Raw genomic sequence first — 9,548 nt, 5'->3', positions numbered from 1 at the left:
CTAGCGCTTGAGCAGTTTCTCTCCAGAGTGGCCCCAGTGGTGCCTGCACAGATCCGAGCACAGGCTGAAGGTCTTTCCACACTCCTGGCAATGGTACAGCTTCTCCCCTGTGCAAATCCTCTGGTGTTTGGTGAGGACCTGGCTTTGCCGGAAGCACATCTCGCACTCAGTGCACTGGTACTGTTTGCGGGCACAGGTGCTAAACCCTGCTGTGGTGTCTACCCCTTCCCCACAAAGAATGAGACAAGAGACCAGAGTATGGGTTCAAACTGGCCACAACTTTATTGAGCTTCAGAAGTGGGAACTTGACACAAGCCTTGGCAGGTAACCCTCTCAGCCCGTCTGGCTGAGGATATGCAGGCTGATGAGGTGTAGTGAGAGGGGACTGCAAAGCACAAACTTACACAGCATGCCCTTCCACTAACCTCAGCCTGGGAGTTTGACCTACATGCCACCGCTCTAAGGCCAGGGACTCCCAGTTTTTGCCCTTTAATAGGCCCTGCAAATGCCACCGCTTGGGAAGGGAGCATGAATGCATCCCCCCCAACTTGACGATAGACTAAAGGATACCTTGCCAAGGCCTAAAGCTGCCAAAGTTGTGACGAAATGCTAAGGGGAAGGCGAAACTTGCCAATGCAGGGAAAATTCCTTCCCAGTTCTGAATACAGGAACCATCTTACGACCGCAGCAGCGCCTGCTGACCTGGAACGCAAAATATTAGTCTGTAAGGAAAAAGTATCGTTAACTTGATGACCGCTGATCTAGGATGAAATTATTTGGAGGCAAGAAATTATTAATTTGAGGGAGGGTGGGTGGGTGGGTGATCCTGGAAGAAAACCAAGTGAGGCTTGGTCAAAAGGGTCAGCCTCTTTTCTTTGGCCTTAACCCCACCCCCGGCTGGCCGTCCATTGTCCTCCCTGGCCAAGGGCGGGTCAAAGGCCAACCCAAGCAGGTGGGAGGCACCCGTCCAGGTGAGCCCGAGTCCCACAACCAAGGACCAATCACCCATGCTCTGCCATCAAACCGTTGTCTACCCAGTCCTTGAGGACTTGTCGCAAGTCGTGCAGCCAGAGGTCACTACCAAGTGGGGTCAGGTGTACTCCATCCGCCCTGAATAGGCCGGCCTTATCTGCCCTGATGGTGGGATGTGGAATAGAGAATCCACCAATTAGCCACATGGTATTGCGCATGGCCCTGTTGATTTTCCCCACAGCGTAATTGATGTGAGATGGATTGGAAGCCCCTCTCCAGTGCAGGCGGGGGAGGAGATTGGACCAACCGATAGCCTTGTTGGATACAAGGCATGCAAGCTTTCTATATCTGCCCTTGCAGCAAGGGTCAGGGCAATGCCTTTTTGTTCCACTAGATCGTTCTCTCCCAAGTGTAAAGTCAAGAGCTTTGGAGGGCCCATGCACTGCTGCAGCACTACGCAGCATGGGCATCAAGCTTGGCCAACGCATGCCCTGCTGGGCCATCCAATAAATGCATACCTTGGGGTGGATGTTAAGGTTACGGCCTCCATTGTGTGACCAGGCATAATCTGCCGCCCAATGGACAATGCTATGCCCTACAACCCAGATCTTCATGGTGGGCAAACCTGTAAGAAAATTAAATTGCAAGCAATAAGGAGGAGCTGGGCCGAATGTAGCTTTTCTCGTGGAAGCTGTCACAGGGGTCCGGCCAACAAAGGAATTTACAAAATAATAAGATAGCTGCCCTGTAAAGCATTACAGTAGTACCTCGGGTTAAGTACTTAATTCGTTCCGGAGGTCCGTTCTTAACCTGAAACTGTTCTTAACCTGAAGTGCCATTTTAGCTAAAGGGGCCTCCTGCTGCTGCCGTGCTGCCGCCGCACAATTTCTGTTCTCATGCTGAAGCAAAGTTCTTAACCCGAGGTACTATTTCTGGGTTAGTGGAGTCTGTAACCTGAAGCGTCTGTAACCTGAAGCGTATGTAACCCAAGGTTCCACTGTAAAGTTTTAATGGCAAGGCCCCTGCGCTTTAGGAGCACCAGGAAGATTTGGCAGATTGCGAAGATTCTTTTTAAGCTGGATGCTGGGTGGCTGATCCGTGCGCTTGAAGTTTGACGCCCGCAGCCTCCCTTTTGCATCCAGCCCATCCTCCCCACATGGCTCCCTGGCCCCAAAGGCGCGGCGATGACGCGGGGTGCGACGTTCCCATATCCAACTAGGAAGGCCAGGGGCCTTGTGGGTAGTAACCCAGTACCCCTTGCAGAATTCTTCCGACTCGCCACAGGAGGAATCACACGTACCTGAAAGATCCGAAGAATCCAAAGTGTCCCTCTTGCACTTACACCCATGCTTCCTTGATCTGTATGACCTCTTCTTCCTGCGTCGTGTTCTGCGCAAATCAGGGCTGGAGGAGTTGTCTGGTGAACTCGAAACAGGTGACCTATGCCTACGCCTACCCTCACGAGACCGTCGACAAGGGGACTTAGACCTATCTAAACGCTCCTCAACCCGGGCCAGGCGACGCTGCAGGCTGCGGTTCTGGCGCAGTAGTTCCTGCACATCGTCCCCACTGGACTGTGAAGCATCGCTCTCAGCAGCAAGCTGCTCTGGGGATACACGCTTTTTATTCTTAGGGTGGGCCCTGTAGGGCCTGCCATCAGATGTGGAGGGGCCATCAAACGGATCATCCCTCACCTTTTTCTTAGTTATTATGAGCTTCATAGGTGGGCCCTTCCTGCCGGAAGACAAGGCCCTTTTTTTTAATCCTATTGGCTGCTTTTACAGCGTTGCTAGGGGTGCCCTTCGCTGCGGCTTTAGGGGTGCCCACCACTACAGCTTCATGTGTGTGAGGGGGAGAGCCTTCCCTTTGTTCAGCAGCCGTGGCTAGAGACATAATGCACCTTGAAGCGAGCCACTACAGACCTGAGTAAGATGGGCAGGTGGTGTGGTTTTTTTTTAATACTTATTATACTGCTATATTGGTTATTTTCCTACAAGAGTATCTTGATTAAAATCAGAAGATGGGGGGGCGGGGTAGAGACAAAACCAGCCAACCTAACTGCGCACACACGCTGAAACTGCAAAAGAAAGTAACAAGTTAGCTCACATCCATATGCTCTGGAATCCTGTGGAGTAGACCCTCCAAGGATGGAATAGGGCCACCCCCATAACAAGGAGGGGGGACAACTTCCACCCTAAAAATGCACCACACATGAAGCCTGTAGCCAGAGCGATCGCGAAATATCAAGCACTGCAAATGCGGCCTAAACATGCCCCCCACAGAGCCGCCTAAAAGAACAGCCGCCATGCGGCTTATGGTTGAGAGCAGTGGCAGCAGAAAAAAAGCTGCCATGCGGCCTACAACTGGAGTTGCCCCCCCCCATGGCGAGCAGTGGGACAGATGGGTCCATGCACCCACCCCACCCCAAGGAGAAAAGGGGCAAAGAGGCTGCAAATACCAAAAAGAGGCTGCTGCCCACTGAACCAAAAGCCACCATGTGGCCTACTGCTGGGGCGCCTGCTGCCCTCTCAGGCCTGGCAAGGCACCCCCACGGCAAGCAGCAACCACAGAGGGGGCTTACGCCCCCCTCCCCAGCGCCACTGCCGCTGAAAAACAATCAAGGAAGGCTGGCAAGCAGCCTGTAACAAACAACGCAAAAGACTTACCTCAACCTGGTTGCTCACACGCCCTGCAAACTGGAAGATGATCCTGGAAGGAAGAAAACCAAGTGAGGCTTGGTCAAAAGGGTCAGCCTCTTTTATTTGGCGGGTCAAAGGCCAACCCAAGCAGGTGGGAGGCACCTGTCCAGGTGAGCCCCCACTCAGTGCCAGAAACCCCGCCCACCTGTAGGGAAGGGAGGGCAGAAATTCTAGGCAGCGTGACTCTTGAGATCCTGGTGTTATAAGAATTTTAAGGTCTTTTATATACAAATAGATGTTCATAAATGTACCAAGCAAACACATACAAATATGTAAACCACATGTCTAAAACCCACAGAAAAGTCCTGAAACCATTTTCTCTCTCCCAAAATGACCTCAAATATTTCTCTGCAAGGTTGAAGGAAATGGGAAATCTCCCCATTGTCTCTTGCACAAATCCTGGCTTAAGGGCACATTTAAGATATGAATAGGGTGTGAGCCTGTGACCTGTGACCTGGATTCAGGATTTGAGTAACAAAAGAGTGACCAGGATGCCCAGGTAATCTAATCAGGCAACCTAGCAGACAAGAGGAAAAACACACACACTCAGATTTCTGTTGTAGTCCGCCCCTTCTGTGATGTATGTATGATGTTTCTGGGGGTGGTCTAAAGATCTAACCATTTGGCTTATCTCCTGCAGCAGTGCTGGAGCCCTGAATCTGAGGGTGCCCTGGGTCATGATGGACAGCTGAAGGGTTATGATGGGCAGCTTATGAGGCTAGATCTTTTGCTACCATAACCTCAGAGCACACTCCTGCTCCCTGTCATGACTCTGGAAAAGGATGCCTCTTGCCTCTTGCAGGGGAACTCCTTTTCAGCTCATCATTCTTCTGAGAGGGAGCCTCTACCTCTTTTTCATTGAGGATCATCTCACTATCTGCAATAAGAAAACAAACTATGATTCAGCTCCTGTCCCTGTTCTGAAAACAAAGGAGTAATGATCACAGAGAGGGTGGAAAGCAATGCCTGTGCTGAGGGTGGTGGGTTAAATACAAAATGTGAGTTATTGGGGCTTATTGGTGTTATAAGAATTCTAAGGTCTCAAATATAAAATAAATGTTCATAAATGTACAAGACAAAGACATATATAACTATATAAACCACTGAAATAGGACAGGAGAACCACCCTGAAGCCATTTTGACTCTCCCAAATTGACCTCAAATATTTCTCTGCAAGGAGGAAGGAGATGCGAAAAGCTTTCCAATTGTCTTTTGACTGTAGGGGCTTACACCCCCTTTTTCAAATACAATCCGGCAAGGATCTGTTAGTCTGAGCACACTATCAATATGCCTAAGAGATTCAGGAACTATTTACCATCTCAAAGGAATGGCCAGGCTACCCAGAAAATGCAAGCAAGTAAGGCATTATCAGGTATCCTGGCAGACAGGAGAGAAGCAACACTCTCAAAATTCTGCTGGATGATGTTTTGTGGGTGGTCTTGGGCTATAGGTCTTTATAGAAGTCTTTATAGGGGCTTGCACACCATAGTTTGGGGTTCCTCTGCCTCCTGTGTGTGGTGAGTGGGGGCCCTGTTGCAAAAATTCCTTGAATAAAGGTCAGACTTACCAGCCGCTTTGCTTCTCAATATACTCTGGTTGGCCTCTGTTATCTTCTCCTACTGACATGGAACCCACTTAAGTACTCTATAGGGGTTCTGGAATACCCCATAAGGGAATGGGCGCAGTTTTTCTTATAACATTGGTATCTCTCGGTTGTTTTAATTTCAGCAGACATCAACCATTAACTGTAATAAGTTCTCATTCACCATTTTCAAATACCATTACATGTCAAATATAAAATACTACATATCGTTGCATGCCATCTGTCATATCAGGTACATAAAGGTAAAGGGACCCCTGATCATTAGGTCCAGTCGTGGCCGACTCTGGGGTTGCGGCGCTCATTTCGCTTTATTGGTCGAGGGAGCCGGCGTACAGCTTCCGGGTCATGTGGCCAGCATGACTAAGCCGCTTCTGGCAAACCAGAGCAGTGCACAGAAACACTGTTTACCTTCTGATCCCAGAAGGAAGAGCAACAAAAGAGGCTTGAGCCCAGGAGTCAGCCTCTTTTCCTTTGGCCTTAGGCCCACACCCGGCCGGCTGTCCATTGTCCTCCCTGGCCGGGGGCGGGTCAAAGGCCAGCTCAGGCAGGTGGGTGGCACCTGCCCAGGTGAGCCTCGCTTGGTGCCGCAAACCCCGCCCACCTGTGGGGAAGGGTGGGCGGATATTACCTTCCCACCAGAGCAGTACCTATTTATCTACTTGCACTTTGACGTGCTTTCGAACTGCTGGGTTGGCAGGAGCAGGGACCGAGCAACAGGAGCTCATGCCATCGCAGGGATTCGAACCACTGACCTTCTGATCGGCAAGTTCTAGGCTCTGTGGTTTAACTGTTTAACTCTGTGGTTTAACTCTGTGGTCATATCAGGTATCAGCTTCTAAATACTACTGCATGTAACCTCTCATATACTGTGTGATACTGAGTACTATTTCATGTAATTTATCAAATATTAAATACCATCGCATGCCAACTGTAATATATTACATGTCACATATTTCACATTAAAAACCATTCTTCTTCTCCTTTGGTGATCACTCGTAGCTGAGTAAGATTGTCTCCCATAAACACGGTTTTAACAATGAATCCGTAAGTGACTGTGGAGGCCAATTCTGGATCCACACGTCCTTCCACAGTGGGGACATTGGTTTCCAGGCGGGAGTTGATCCCAGTGTGGATTTACCAAGTATGCCTTCCTCTTGGCACGTTTCTCCCTTGCATCCTGATTTCGAGTGTCTTCAAAGCCTATCATAGTTCCAGTTACAGATAGGTAGCCGTGTTGGTCTGCCATAGTCAAAACAAAAAAATTCCTTCCAGTAGCACCTTAAAGACCAACTAAGTTAGTTCTTGGTATGAGCTTTCGTGTGCATGCACGTGTATCTGAAGAAGTGTGCATGCACACGAAAGCTCATACCAAGAACTAACTTAGTTGGTCTTTAAGGTGCTACTGGAAGGAATTTTTTTGTTCAAAGCCTATGACACCTTTGGTAAAGGCTGTTTTCCAACTGGAGCACTCACAGGCCAGTGTTTCCCAGTTGCCAGTGTTTATACTACATTTTTCTAAGATTTGCCTTGAGACAGTCTTTAAATCTCTTTTGTTGACCACCAGCATTACGCTTTCCATTTTTAAGTTCGGAATATAGTGGTTGTTTTGGAAGCCAATCATCAGGCATCCGCACAACATGACCAGTCCAATGAAGTTGATGTTGAAGAATCATTGCTTCAACACTAGTCATAGTGTTATAAGCCATCTATCAAACATTATAGATTATTATAAAAAATAAAGCATTAATATTTAAGTATTCAGTACTAAATGTTGTATCCAATGTTAGTCCCACTCAGTGGAGGCCTATTGAAATATTTGAATTTGAAAAGGCAAGGTGGGTCTATTCTGAGTAAAACTTGGTTGGAGACAACCCAGAATATCATTGCGTGTAAAGCATCAAATTCTAATACTGCATTCATAACACCATTTGGGAGTAAGTCCCACTGAATTCAATACAGAGCTGGCCCACCCATGAGGCAAGGTGGGGTGACCACCTCAGGCAGTAGGATCCACAGGGGCAGCAGATCTAATCTCCAAGGAATGCATCATCCACTGTATTCAATAGCACTTACTTCTGAATAAATACAATCAGGCCTGTAGCTTAATACAATTGATTACCAATGCTCAGTGCCATTGCATGTCAAGATACTGAACACTGTAATATCAAATATCAACAGCCAAACATCAAATGACTGGAAGGAAACATCAAGCTTGCAAAAGATTTTGAAGAGGAAATTCATTTCAGCTGAATTCTGGGCTGTTTCTGTGGATGGTTTATCTTGATGGAAGCTGGAGATTGGTACTTCCTTCCCACCGGTTGTAAAGATTATCTGAGTCTGCATTCCTAGCATTTCAGAAACCAGGGAGACAAGGAAATCAGCTGAAGCCAGCCCAGAAAACTTACCACTCCCTAACTCCAGAACCTAGATCTCTCTGCAAATTCTGGTCCAAATCACTGTTCTGCCCTCCCTCTTCCTGAGAGTCAAAACTCTCTGGTAAATTCACAGCCAGCTCCCAGAACAAAACAGAGCGCTGTGTCTAGGAGGGCTGGCTGAGTGAGCCTGCAGCAGTCACCAATACAAAATTTGGATCTGGGCCATAAGTTTAGCTTTGTCTCCCATGCAGGCTATGTGCATTGCCTCGCAGCCGGCCCGGAGAAACGCTGACGTCAAGCTCTACGTCGGCCGCACAGGCCCGGAATGTAATGCCAGTGCAACTCCTCAAACACCCTAGACAAGAGCAACTTCCACAGATAATTAGCCACACAAGTTTTAAATGTTTGATGTATTACAGTATTTTAATATTTTTCTGGAAGCCGCCCAGAGTGTCTGGGGAAGCCCAGCCAGATGGGCGGGGTATAAATAATAAATTATTATTATTATTATTATTCCCAATGTGACCTCCATCGCACTCCAAACTGCTATGGGCTACAGTGTGAACTGTATCATGAAATCAGTGTGGAAGGGAAAGGGTTAAACAAGGCATAAATCCATCCAGATTAAATCCTAAAACACTCCGTCGAGCCCATTTTAAAAGACTGCAGACTGGAGCTACACTAACTTTTTTCTTTTTTTCTTTTTAATCCTGTTCTTAAAGTGGACAACCAAATGCTTGAGGGAAACCTGCAGGCAGAACCCAAGCATAAGAGCGCTATCCCCTCAGGGGCGGACTTTCTGTATTTCAAATTTCAGTGGTGCCCTGCGCAAGGCCAAAATTGGGTCCCCACCACCGCCTCTCGCCTTCCATTCTGCTCAATTCACTACATCATAGTTATGATGCCCTGCAGCACCCGCTAGGCTCGGCCTACAGCATGTTCCACCGTGCTGCCTTACCAGCAGCTAGTATTCAGAATCATTGCTGCCTCCAGCTGTGCAGGCAAAGTGTAGCATCATGGTTAGCCCTCTTCTCCATAAACAAATCTAGTCCTCTTTTAAAGCCATCTAGCCTGGTGCCTCCTGTGGGAGTGAGTTCCATAGGTTAACTACCGGTATGTGATGTATGAAGAAGTCACTTTCTTTTAACTGTCCCAGATCTCTCAAAATTATGCATCAATGGATGTCCACAAGTTTTAGTGTTTTGAGAGGAGAAAAGCTTTTCCCTACCCTACTCTGTTTCCATGCCATGCGTAATTTTTTTAAACTTCTATCATTCCAACACTTAGTTGCCCTTTGTCCAAACTAAAAATCCCCAAATCCTGCAATGTTTCTTCAAATGGGAGCTGCTCCACCCCCTTTTCCTCTCCCCCCTTTTTGTTGGTTTATTCGTTTGTTTGTTTGCTTGCTTGCTTGCTTGCTTGCTTGCTTGCTTGCTTGCTTGCTTAACATCCACTCTGAGTTAGAGTTCTGCTTTACTCAAAAGGCTGCAACTTTCCTTTGTGATACTTGAGAAACCCTGTAGATGACTGTGGTCTGCTGGAGATTCTCCTGCAAGTTTCAAATATCCCAGGAACCCAATCTGCAGTAACTTGGAGCAGGGCTTTTAGTGTGGCTGCCCCTGTTCTGTGGAACAGCATTCCTGCTGAAATATGACAGCAGAGATGGACTTTGGTAATATGGCGCCCTGAGCAAGGACAAACTGGAGTAGGAAACCGTATAAATATAGGCGTTGTTGTTGTTATTGCTGCTGCTGCTACTGTTGTTGTTGTTACTTTGTGCCTCCTCAGCTCAGTGTCCTGTACGGGGGGACCACCTACATCACCCTAAATCCAGTGCTGATGACAAGGACCCACTTTCCAGAGACAGCTGAATACATTTTTGTCCCAACAAGTTTTCTC

General features: G+C 47.8%; 1 protein-coding gene across 1 annotated transcript; it reads right to left on the bottom strand.

Annotated features, from left to right (window-relative positions):
- Positions 1–259: 259 nt before the first annotated feature.
- On the bottom strand, positions 260–6,579 carry LOC114589502 (uncharacterized). Its single transcript, XM_028715882.2, has 2 exons — positions 2,273–6,579; positions 260–1,597 (listed from the first exon to the last, which is right to left on the bottom strand). The coding sequence occupies exons 1-2, from the start codon at positions 2,691–2,693 to the stop codon at positions 1,002–1,004; spliced, it is 1,017 nt and encodes a 338-aa protein (XP_028571715.2). The 5' UTR covers positions 2,694–6,579; the 3' UTR covers positions 260–1,001.
- Positions 6,580–9,548: the final 2,969 nt, after the last annotated feature.

Source organism: Podarcis muralis, chromosome Z (genome assembly GCF_964188315.1).
Source record: "Podarcis muralis chromosome Z, rPodMur119.hap1.1, whole genome shotgun sequence".
In the NCBI taxonomy this organism is placed as follows: domain Eukaryota; kingdom Metazoa; phylum Chordata; class Lepidosauria; order Squamata; family Lacertidae; genus Podarcis; species Podarcis muralis.
Note: the sequence above shows the minus strand (reverse complement) of the source record. Positions and strands in the feature narration are given on the sequence as shown.